The 12,993-nt window shown below is 38.4% G+C and overlaps 2 protein-coding genes across 2 annotated transcripts in view; one reads left to right on the top strand and one right to left on the bottom strand.

The window, feature by feature from the left end:
* Positions 1–12,993, top strand: part of CHMP3 (charged multivesicular body protein 3) — an 81,729-nt gene that overhangs the window by 42,132 nt on the left and 26,604 nt on the right. The window contains exon 3 of the mRNA XM_082672250.1: positions 4,791–4,970. Coding sequence (XP_082528376.1) covers positions 4,791–4,970 — 180 coding nt within the window. The remainder of the gene's footprint in view (positions 1–4,790; positions 4,971–12,993) is intronic.
* On the bottom strand, positions 6,041–7,848 carry LOC309833709 (UPF0729 protein C18orf32 homolog; the record flags this gene model as incomplete). The annotated part of the gene is made up of 2 exons (XM_082672154.1): positions 7,608–7,848; positions 6,041–6,054 (listed from the first exon to the last, which is right to left on the bottom strand). The coding sequence occupies exons 1-2, from the start codon at positions 7,837–7,839 to the stop codon at positions 6,041–6,043; spliced, it is 246 nt and encodes an 81-aa protein (XP_082528280.1). The 5' UTR covers positions 7,840–7,848.

Below are 12,993 nucleotides of genomic sequence, written 5' to 3'. Positions count from 1 at the left end.
GGATCAGAGACCTAAATGTAAAAGCGAAAACTAGAAAACTTCTAGAAGAAAACAGGGCCATAGCTTCACAACATTGGGTTTGGCAGTGATTTCTTGGATATGACCTGAAAGCCACAGGCAACAAAAAAATATAACAGACCACATAGACTTCATGAAAATGAAAAAGTTTGTGAATCAAAAGACACAGTAAAAAGGGGAAACACTAAAAGGGCAACCCATAGATTGGGAGAAAATATTTGCAGAATATACGTAGAACTGACCTCGTAAAACTCAACTTTAAAAAGCCCTTTTCAGGCACTTCTCTGGTGGTCCAGTGGTTAAGATTGCACACTCCCAATAATGGGGGCCCGGGTTCAATCCCTGGTCAGGGAACTAGATCCCACATGCCGCAACTAAAAGATCCTACATGCCACAACTAAAAGATGCCACACACTGCAACTAAAGACCCCACGTGCTGCAACTAAAGATCCTGCACACCACAACGAAGATCCTGTGTGCCACAACTAAGACCTGGCGCATCCAAATAAATATTCAAAAATGGACAAAGGACTTGAATAGACTTTCAAGTCTATAGAATATTTTTTGAAGAAAACATACCAGTGGTCAGTAAGCACATGAAAAGATGCTCAACATCACTAATCATTAGGGAAATATAAATCAAAATCAGGATGTGCTACCACCTTATACCCATTAGGATGGCTGCTGTCAGTCAAAACAAAACATAAAGTAACAAATGTTGGCAAAGGATGTGGAGAAGTTAGAACCATTGATCACCATTGGGAGGAATGTAAAATGGTGCAGCAGCTGTGGAAAACAGAGCTGTTCCCCAAAAGGTTAAAAATAGAATTACCATGTGATCCAGAAATTCCAGTTTCGAGTATTGCTGTGGGCTGAAGGTTTGTGTCCTTCCCAAATTCATGTGTTGAAGCCCTAATCTCCAATATGATAGCATTTGGTGTGTGGGGGGGGTGCTTTTAGCAAGTAATTAGTCCATGAAGGTGGAGCCCTCATGAATGAGATTAGTGCTGTTATCAGAAGAGACACAAGACAAATAATATCTGTCCTCCATGTGAGAGGGCACAGCAAGAAGGCATCCATCTGCAAACCAGAAAAAGGGGGCTTCCATCAGGAACTGAATTTGCCAGCACCTTGATCTTGGACTTTCCAGCTTCCAGAACTGTTTGAAATAAATTTCTGTTGTTTAAGCCACCTAATCTATGGTATTTTTATTATAGCAGCCTGACTAATCTGACTAATACAGATATTGGTACCAAGAAGCTGTAACAAACACATAAAATGTGGAAGCAGCTTTGGAACTAGGTTAATGGGTAGAGGCTAGAAGAATTTCGAGTTGCATGCTAACAAAACCCTAGTTCGCCAGGAGTGGACCTTTAAAGATGATTCTGGTGGGGGCTTAAGGGAAAAAAACAGAGCTGGAGAGAAAGCCTCCATCTTCTTAGAGAACACATAGATAACCATGTACATAATGTTAGTAGAAGTATGGATGGTAAAGGCCGTTCTGATGAGATCTCAAACGGAAATGAGAAACATGTAATTGGACAGTGGCGAAAAGACAATTCTTGATAAAGTGGCAAAGAACTTGGCTGAAGTGTGTTCAGGGTCTACTGTTTTGTGGAAATTAGAACTTGCAAGCAATGAAATTGTGTGTTTAGCTGAGGAGATTTCTAAGCAAAATATAGGAGGAGTGGCATGGTTCTTCCTGACTACTTATAGTAAGATGCGAGGAGAGAGAAATGAAGAAGGAATTGTTAAGCAAAGTGGAACCAGAACTTAGAGATTTGGAATAATCTCTGTTTGTCCATATTGCAAAACTGAGAAAGCTGGTTCAGAAGACACCAAGTGTATGGCTGACCTATGTGACTGACCATTTGATAAGGAGATTAGTATGGGTGTGACCCATGGATTTTATCAGCTACTCCAGAGAGATCACTGCCAGTCTGAACTGATGGGGACGGATCCAGGTCAGAATAAAGGAAGGCTGTCTGACTTCTTAGATTTTACAGGACAAGACAGTAAAACTTAGGCTTTTAACTTGCACTTTTCTTCAGGGAAAGGAAAGAATGTCCCCAGATCTGATTCAGACATCATCAGGGCCACTACCTCAGTTCCTGTATATGCTAGGCTGCCTCCAACCAAAGACCCCTTGCCTGGCAGAACCTCAGCTTGGGTGGGGCCCCCACAGAAAGCTGCTGCCTGATGGTACCCCACCAGCCATCGTGGTGACATTGCCACCCTTGTGGGTCTGAAAGTCAGAATATCAAACCAAAGAGGTTTATTCTTATTTTTCTTGTTTGTTTGCTTGTTTTTTATTGGAGTATAGTTGATTTACAGTGTTGTATTAGTTTCTGCTGTACAGCAAAGTGAATCAGTTATACATATACATATGTACACTCTTTTTTTAATAGATTCTTTTCCCATATAGTCCATTACAGAGTATTGAGTAGAGTTACCTGTGCTATACCCCAGGTTCTTATTAGTTATCTATTTTATATATAGTAGTGTGTATATGTCCATCCCAATCTCCCAATTTATTCTCCCTCCCCCACCCCACCCCCAAACAAAATAAGTTTGTTTTCTACCTCTGTGGCTCTACTCACAGAGGATTATTCTTGAGTCTTAAGAGCTCATGGAGTTTGCCTTGCTAGGTCTTGGACTTGCTTGGGACCTGTCACCCCTTCCTTCTTTCCTGTTTTTTTCTTTTGGAGTAAGAATGATTATTCTATGCCTGTCACAAATTCGTAGCTGGAGAAGAATTTTGCCTCAGGTTGAATCATACTTCAGGTCCCACCCATATCTGATTTAGAGAATATTTAGATGAGACTTTGGACTTAAACATTAAAGTTGATGCTGGAATGAGTTAAGACTTTTGAGGCTGTTGAGTTGGAATGAATGCATTTTGCATATGAGAAGGACATAAATTGGGGGGTACGCAGAGGCAGAATGCTATAGACTGAAGGTTTGTGTGCCCCTAAATTTCATACATCGAAGCCCTAATCCCAATGTGATGGTATTTGGAGGTGGGGCCTTTGGGAGGTAATTAGGTCATGAGGGTGTAGCCCTTATGAATGGTATTAGTGCCCTTATAAGAGGAGAGAAAAGAGGTGAACTCTCTGCCCTGTGAAGATACAGCAAGAGGGCATTCACCTACAAACCAGGAAGTAGGTTCTCACTAGGAACCCTGATCTTGGACTTCCCAGCTTCCAGAACTATGAGAAATAAATTCATGATTTTTAAGCCATGAAGTCTATGGTAATATAAGTATATACACAAATGATTTGAAAGCAGGGTCTCAAAAAGATACTTGTACATTCATGTTCATAGCAGCATTATTCACAATAGCTAAAGGTTGTGAAAGCAACCCAAGTGTCTGTCAATAGCCGAATGGATAAACAAAATTTGATATATATGTGCAATGTAATATTCGGCCTTTAAAAAGCAGGGTGTCTGATACATGCTCCAACATGGCTGAACCTTGAAGACTTTATGCTAAGTTAAATAAGCCAGTCACACACACACAAAATACTGTAGGATTCCTCTTACATAAGGTACCTAGAGTAGTCAAATTCATAAAGACAGGAAGCGGAATGGTATTTGCCAGGGGCTGGTGGGAGGAGGGAATAGGAAGTTATTATTTAAAGCCTTTGAGTTTCAGTGTTGAAAACTGTAAAGAGTTCTGGAGACGGATGATGGTGATGGTTCACAACAATATGAATGTACTTAATACCACTGAACTGTGTCCTTAAAAATGGTTAGGATGGTAAATTTGATGTTATGTATATTTTACCACAATTGGAAAAAATCTCTCCTAATCATAAAGCACATAACATAGACATATCTTACCTCTAGTTGATACTGATGTGATACTTTTTGTATGTTCAGGCTTTCCTTTAGTTGTAGGTTTTTATAAATCATTAATAAATGTACTGAGGTTGTACTCCTGTAATTGTGGGAATACTACTTATTGATGATGAGAGCAAGCTCTGGAATTCATTTACAGTATTCTTTTTCTTTTGGCCACGCCATGCGGCTTGCAGGATCTGAGTTCCCCAACCAGGGATTGAACCCAGGATCATGGCAGTGAAGGGCTGAGTCCAACCACTGGACCGCCAGGGAATTCCCCGCATTTACAGTATTTTTAAAGTTCCTTAGTACCAGTACCAACAGATGTTAGAATGGGCTTGCAAAGTCAGTTTTGAAATTTTCTCTAGTGTATTAGGATTTACTTTTCTGTTTACTCTTTTTTTTTTTTTTTTAAGGGCTTCAAATGCTTGGCTTTTTATTTATTTATTTATTTATTTATGGCTGTGTTGGGTCTTCGTTTCTGTGCAAGGGCTTTCTCTAGTTGTGGCAAGCGGGGGCCACCCACTCTTCATCGTGGTGCGCGGGCCTCTCACTATCACGGCCTCTCTTGTTGTGGAGCACAGGCTCCAGACACGCAGGCTCGGTAGTTGTGGCTCATGGGCCTAGTTGCTCCGTGGCATGTGGGATCTTCCCAGACCAGGGCTCAAACCCGTGTCCCCTGCATTAGCAGGCAGATTCTCAACCACTGCACCACCAGGGAAGCCCTCTGTTTACTCTTATATTACTTTAATGTTTCCGGAAATAATGAATACCAACCACATTAATTATTTTTATTTAGTTTATATCCTCCTATCTGTTTTCCTGTTTAATAGGTACATTTAGATCACAGTAAGAACAGATTTCAGTGCCAATAACTCTCCTGGTTTACCCTTAATTTTTTGATGTTCTGTCTTATGTTCTAAATTTAGATATCCAAAGAGAAGAAGAAAAAGTGAAACGATCTGTGAAAGATGCTGCCAAGAAGGGTCAGAAGGATGTCTGTGTGGTTCTGGCCAAGGAGATGATCAGGTCAAGGAAGGCCGTGAGCAAGCTCTATGCATCCAAAGCACACATGAACTCCGTGCTCATGGGGATGAAGAATCAGCTGGGTAAGACAGCGGTACCTTACAGCCACATCATTAGCTGATGCTCTTGCCGTTATTATAACACTGTTTCCTTGAATAGGAAGGTCTTTTTTTTTTTTTAACATCTTTATTGGAGTATAATTGCTTTACAATGGTGTGTTAGTTTCTGCTTCACAACAAAATGAATCATTTATATATATACATATGTTCCCATATCTCTTCCCGCTTGCGTCTCCCTCCCTCTCACCCTCCCTATCCCACCCCTCCAGGTGGTCACAAAGCACCGAGCTGTGCTATGCAGCTGCTTCCCATTAGCTATCTACCTTACGTTTGTTAGTGTATATATGAGGAAGGACAGTCTTAGCTCTGGTTTTTATTACTTACATTGTCTTAATTGGAGTGTTATACAAAAGCAAAATATACTTATTACTCTCATTTTTATTTTATTGTTATTTTCTTTTGCCAGTGTTGTCGAAATAATGGGAAAATCTCCATCTAAATGTACTTTGTTTAGAATTCAGACTGTATTTCCTCATGTGAACAGTATTGTAAAGTGACCTGAAGGTTGAGTCATAGGCATAAGCAGTGCGCCCACACCTTAGAGGGAGGATGAAGGAAAGAGTTTCTTCGGCCCTAGGCCCAGAGTTGCCCCAGGCAGGATTTTAAATAGTCTAAGTTTGTCTTTGGCTTTCACTCACCTCCTTTTCTGCCTCATCTCTGACTCTCAACCTAATGCTTTCTTACATCTTAGGAACCTGCAGGCCCTGTATTGGGTATTCAGCATACATGTGTACTATCAATTTAATTTTTTTTTTTAATGATATATTTTAAGAAAGTTGCTAGGGCTTCCCTGGTGGTGCAGTGGTTGAGAGTCTGCCTGCCAATGCAGGGGATGCGGGTTCGTGCCCCAGTCTGGGAAGATCCCACATGCCGCGGAGCGGCTGGGCCCATGAGCCATGGCCGCTGAGCCTGCGCATCTGAAGCCTGTGCTCCGCAACAGGAGAGGCCACAACAGTGAGAGGCCCGCGTACCGCAAAAAAAAAAAAAAAAAAAAAAGAAAGTTGCTAGAAGGCTATACAAAAAGCTAATAGTGGTTACATCTGTGGAGCTAGAACAAAGAAATGAGAGTAGAGAAAGAACATTAACTTTTCATTTAACCTGCCCTTGCATCGTTCTACTATGAACATCTACTATTTTCATAATATAGTTTTTAATACCTTAAAAAACAAACTAAATTAATCAACTGGATTTAGTTGCTAATGAGAATTTATCTTATCCCTCAGGTAGGTTGGGGCAGAAAAGTTGAAACACATTTATATCAAAGGAAGTCCAAGGTGGATCAATGACTTGACCAGACACAGCTTCACAGAGCCTCAGTTAGGACCCAGGACTTCACTGGGGACCCAAGGCAGGGAGTCCTTTCTAACTTCTCCTTGCTTCAGAGAAAATAAATATTCTATAAAGATACGTCTCATCGTCTTTGAATATTTATAGATCCTTACACTAAAATGAAGAGGCCCGGGATGAAAGATCATGTGGAGAGGCCCAGACCAGCAAATAACTGTGCAGTCACGTCACTGTTGCTGAAAACCACGAATTTTAGTGTCTTATTATGGAACAAAATAACTGATACAATCTAAACTTTAAAAAAGAAGAAGAAAAAATATATTGCTCCTCCATAACTATCCTGATGCCATCACACTATTACAATCCTGATTTCTGATGTGGTTAAAAAATCTTACTTTTAAATATTTATATTTTAAAAGAAAAAAGAACAACAAGCTAAACTGAATATTTAATACATTCGTAGGAATAGAAGGAATATGACAAGGATTAGAATTTTATAATATACATTAGCCATTTATGTTAAAGATGTTCTATTTTTCAGAGAGGTTACCCCATTTCCCTGTCTTTTCTGTCTTCCTCAGAGCAATAAACAGTAATTACTACTCTCATAGATAAGCTGCTCCATTGAGTTAGACAGTAATTACATCTTTATGTTTCAAGTCATTATCATCTCCAAAAACTACCTTTCATTTCACCGCACAGTCTCACTGCACTGTTTCACGGTAAAATTATACTCCTCAAATTTGAAGAGCCTGAATAAAAACTAGAGGCCCAAGGAGTTTTAGGGACTGATTTAGGAACAGTGTCTACTGGCATGAACCTTTTATTTATTCATATTTTTAAAACTGCAATAAAAGAAATGAAAGCTACTTTAATGAAAAAGGAACTCAGGAATGAGGTCATTAACTATAACTAGCTACATTTGAAATACAAATAACAGGTATTTCCTGATTAGTGTCAGGTAAATAGGTAAACTATCTAGCCCAAATTCTGGTCTCAGGAAAAAAGATAAGAGACAAGTACAAAGAAGGTGCTTCATACTATCAGATCCATTTTATGTTTTGTTTTGTTTTTTTTGCGGTACGCGGGCCTCTCCCTGTTGTGGCCTCTCCCGTTGCGGAGCACAGGCTCCGGATGCGCAGGCTCAGCGGCCATGGCTCACGGGCCCAGCCGCTCCGCGGCATGTGGGATCTTCCCGGACCGGGGCACGAACCCGCGTCCCCTGCATGGGCAGGCGGACTCTCAACCATTGCGCCACCAGGGAAGCCCTATCAGATCCATTTTTAAAACAATGAGATCCTTTGTGACAGTCACTTAAGTCTTTCTTTTTATCAGAGATTTCTGTTGGTCCTCTTGTTGGTAATCCATTTGTGTCTGCACCCTTACAGTCTATTTTGCCTTTGTTTTTATCATTGGATTCTTGTATAGCTTTCCTAGGCCACATACAACTAACAAAGGGGGAAATCAGAGGGTATATATATGGTTCCAGGAACTTTTTGTAGACCCAGAGCACAACTAGAATGACGATGCAGGGAATGCACACCATTGTCCCAGGCTTGAGATCCTGACCTGCGACCACCAAGCCCCAGTGGCAGTGTCCATGCTTCCAGAGGGGAGGTCACAGGGGGACATGCCACAGCCAACCCAGTGGGCACCGCCCAATTTAATTTTCAAAAACTCATTATAATATTTAAAAATAAACATAATTTAGGTACCTTTCAGTGTCCAGTATAATACCGTTGTGATCTTCCGCAGGCATCTGTCTCCAGATCACTGACAGCTTGAGGCATAGGTTAAATTTTACATCCAGTTGGTTTCTTTTCTTACTTATTTTCGGTTAAATGAAGAAATCCTAACTCAGAATTAGAGTTCTTTGAGAATAGCAGCAAATAACTGTCAGATAATTAGACTGAGTACAGATTCAGAAATTACAGGGTAATTTTTCACTAAAGAATATCTTCAGGGAATGCCCTGGTGGTCCAGTGGTTAGGACTCTGCGCTTTCACTGCCGTGGCCCAGGTTCAAGCCCTGGTCGGGGAACTAAGATCCCGCAAGCCGCACAGTGCAGCCAAAGAAAGAATATCTTCAACTCTGTCAGTTACTACATTGATGAGTACATCACACTCAAAAGTTAGAAGACTTGAATGTTTCAATTTAAACGCTGGTGCCAAATGAGTACTTAATCCGTTATTTGGTCGTACTTGGCTCTGAAGGTATTTCTTTATGTTCAGTTTTAACATTTGAATGTGGTTTTTTTAATGTGCCTAATAGTGAATATATCAGTTTCTTTCTCCAGATACTGAAGAAAACAATCCATGGATTAAGAAAGAGTAAAAAAAATTAGACAACTGTTTGTGCCATATCTTCTTAACTTTTAACAACTGTGTTATTTCAGCCCTAAAGTGATGTATTTAGGCTCTTTAAATATTGGATATATAACCTAGATATATGCCTTTTGCACAAGCCAAGTATTCAGTACTGTGGAGAAACAGCCTACTCTCACCTGTTACTTTGAAAGCTTAACTAAATATACTTGACTTTTACAGCCATCGTTGAAAGCTTCATATTTACCCCCTATTTTTTCTGCAACATGCTGAAAAGATACATGTTCAGTTGACCATGATAAGCTTATTTTTAAAATTTTCAGCATTTCCTTTACGGAATCAACATCAAAAAACATATAGCTTATTTTACCCTTTTTCCCCCTATGAATAAAGCACTGTATTCACAGACTCTTTTTCTCCCCAGGTGCAAAGATAGTAGTACACAGGATAATATAGTGCATGCTTATGTACCTAACACCCAGAACCAATACAATTTGACATTTTGCTATATTTGCCTCAGTTCTTTAAATTAATTTTTATTAGAATATAGTTGCTTTACAATGTTGTGTTAGTTTCTTGCTGTACAGCAAAGTGAATCAGTCATACCTATACATATATCCACTGTTTTTTAGATTTCCTTCCCATTTAGGTCACCACACCACAGCATTGAGTAGAGTCCCCTGTGCTATACAGTAGGTTCACATTAGTTATCTATTTTATACATAGTAGTGTATATATGTCAGTCCCAATCTCCCAATTCATCCCACCCCCGCTTCTCCCCGCCTTAGTTTTTATATTGTAAAAGAAAGCAGTATTACTAATGTTGAAGCTTCTTTAATATACCTTTGCAGTTCCATTCCCTTCTCTTTCAGCCTCCTCAGAGGTAACCACTATCATGAATATTAAAATTTGTATAAATGGTGTTATACTGTGTGTACCATTCTGCATCTTTTTTTCCCATTTATCATTGTCCTATTGAAATATACCCATAAATGTAATGATAAGTATATTTTGATATGATAAATATATTTTGATAAATATATTGATATAATGATAAATGTAGTTTGATATGATAAATAAGTATGTTTTTAACTACTGGGTGGTATTCCATCCTGTGAATGTATCACATTTTATTCTTCTCTTCCCTGTTGATGGACATTTAGGCTGTTTTCAGTTTTTGCTATTACTAAACAGTGCTGGTGTGAATGTCTTTTCACTTTTACACATGTGTTTCTTTAGGACAGTTATATACTCAGAAGTAGAATTGCTGGGTTAAAAATAGCTGGGTTTAAATTTTGCTAGAACTGCAAAATTGTTCTCCAAAGAGACAAATTTGTATTCCCACCAGCAGCGGATAAGGGTTCTTTTTTCCATACCTTTCCACCAACCTTTGTCAGACTTTTTAATTTTTGAGAAATGTTATAACATTTCCCTGGGAACTAGTGGGCTTGACCAGTCTCTTCTGTTCACCTTTTCTTCCTGTGTACTGATTCCAAAATATCTTTTCAAGGAGTTATAGCTCACAAATATTCATTAATCTACATGAAAAATATCTCTTCTCCTGTAGCATGTACTTTCAGTAATGAACGTAACTGTAAACATAAACAACGTATATCAAGAGCCTGTTATCCCTTAAGTATACATCCATAATAATATATTATGTTGTTTCAAATATGTATTATAATGTGGCTTTATCACATCTGAAAAGTAAAATATTTGCTGTTTGATACTTGTATGTTAAAATACTCTAGGGCTCTGTTCTAGATCCTCTGTTCTTTTCCATCTTGCCTCTCTCCCCGTAGGTGATCTCATCTAATCGCATGCCTTTAAATGCCATTGATTTCCAAATCTTTATCTTCAGACCTGACTTTATCATTGTATAGTTGACATCTCCACTCATATCTTAATGGATACATCAAAATTAATATGCCCATCCAAGAATCTTGGCTGGTCTTACTTCATCTGTATCCCCGCCTCTCCCTGTATTTTCCCCTGGGAATCCAAGACATCATATAATTTCATCTGCAGATATTTCGACATGGGTTTCTAAAAAGCAAGGGTTCTATCCCTTCTGTTTCTTGGTCCTTCAGTTCTTGGGTATGTCGATGTGTTCATTTCATTTCCACTATATTTTCTGTTTCTTTCTGAAAGGAAAAGATTTCAGTCAGTTGTTAGGAAAGATTTTAGTCAGTTGTTTAGTCAGTTGATTTCCCAGACTGATCCTTTAATTTTTTTATCTTTCCTGTTTTCACTTTGGAAATAATCATAGTACCTTCCTCATAGGATAGTTGTGAGACTTAATTCAGTGCCTGGCACATGGTAACTGCTGTATATTTAGGTTCTAAATGTTATTGTCATTATCATCATCAATTTGTCTTTGTGTTCTACTTTCTGAGAAATTTGCTCAACTTTATTTTCTGTTTCTTCTCAAATTCTTTATTTTAGCTGTCTTAATTTTAATTTTCAGGAAAGAGTTCTCTGATCTTATTTTTTAAAAATCATCTTGTTCTTATTTCGTGAATATAATTTGTTCTTTATTATTGATAGTCTTTTTCTTTACTATATATTCTTTTTTATATTCATTTCCATTATGGTTTCTCTCAGGATGTTGAATATAGTTCCCTGTGCAAGAGGATTCCCTTTTCTCCACACCCTCTCCAGCATTTATTGTTTGTAGATTTTTTGATGATGGCCATTCTGACTGGTGTGAGATGATATCTCATTGTAGTTTTGATTTGCATTTCTCTAATGATTAATGATGTTGAGCATTCTTTCGTGTGTCTGTTGGCAATCTGTATATCTTCTTTGGAGAAATATCTATTTAGGTCTTCTGCCCATTTTTGCATTGGGTTGTTGGTTTTTCTAATGTTGAGCTGCATGAGCTGCTTGTAAATTTTGGAGATTAATCCTTTGTCAGTTGCTTCATTTGCAAACATTTTCTCCCATACTGAGGGTTGTCTTTTCGTCTTGTTTATGGTTTCCTTTGCTGTGCAAAAGCTTTTAAGTTTCATTAGGTCCCATTTGTTTATTTTTTTAATTTCCATTTCTCTAGGAGGTGGGTCAAAAAGGATCTTGCTGTGATTTATGTCATAGAGTGTTCTGCCTATGTTTTCCTCTAAGAGTTTGATGGTGTCTGGCCTTACACTTAGGTCATTAATCCATTTTGAGTTTATTTTTTTGTATGGTGTTAGGGAGTGTTCTAATTTCATTCTTTTACATGTAGCTGTCCAGTTTTCCCAGCACCACTTATTGAAGAGGCTGTCTTTTCTCCACTGTATATTCTTGCCTCCTTCACCAAAGATAAGGTGACCATATGTGCGTGGGTTTATCTGTGGGCTTTCTATCCTTTTCCATTGATCTATATTTCTGTTTCTGTTCCAGTACCATACTGTCTTGATTACTGTAGCTTTGTAGTATAGTCTGAAGTCAGGGAGCCTGATTCCTCCAGCTCCATTTTTCTTTCTCAAGATTGCTTTGGCTCTTCGGGGTCTTTTGTGTTTCCATACAAATTGTGAAATTTTTTGTTCTAGTTCTGTGAAAAATGCCAGTGGTACTTTGATAGGGATTACATTAAATCTGTGGATTAATTTGTGTAGTAGAGTCATTTTCACAATGTTGATTCTTCCAATCCAAGAACATGGTATATCTCTACATCTATTTGTATCATCTTTAATTTCTTTCATCAGTGTCTTATAATTTTCTGCATACAGGTCTTTTGTCTCCTTAGGTAGGTTTATTCCTAGATATTTTATTCTTTTTGTTGCAATGGTAAATGGGAGTGTTTTCTTAATTTCACTTTCAGATTTTTCATCATTAGTGTATAGGAATGCAAGAGATTTCTGTGCATTAATTTTGTATCCTGCTACTTTACCAAATTTGTTGATTAGCTCTAGTAGTTTTCTGGTAGCATCTTCAGGATTCTCTATGTATAGTGTCATGTCATCTGCATGTATAGTGTCATGTCATCTGCATTTTCCAATTTGGATTCCTTTTTCTTCTCTGATTGCTGTGGCTAAAACTTCCACAACTATGTTGAATAATAGTGGTGAGAGTGGGCAGCCTTGTCTTGTTCCTGATCTTAGTGGAAATGGTTTCAGTTTTTCACCATTGAGAACGATGTTGGCTGTGGATTTGTCATATATGGCCTTTATTATGTTGAGGAAAGTTCCCTCTATGCCTACTTTCTGGAGGGTTTTTATCATAAATGGGTGTTGAATTTTGTCAAAAGCTTTCTCTGCATCTATTGAGATGATCATATCGTTTTTCTCCTTCAGTTTGTTAATATGGTATATCACGTTCATTGATTTGCATATATTGACGAATCCTTGCATTCCTGGGATAAACCCCACTTGATCATAGTGTATGATCCTTTTAAT

Source organism: Grampus griseus (genome assembly GCF_964374135.1).
Source record: "Grampus griseus genome assembly, chromosome: 15".
NCBI classification, from domain to species: Eukaryota; Metazoa; Chordata; class Mammalia; order Artiodactyla; family Delphinidae; genus Grampus; species Grampus griseus.
This window is presented reverse-complemented; position numbering and strand designations above follow the sequence as displayed.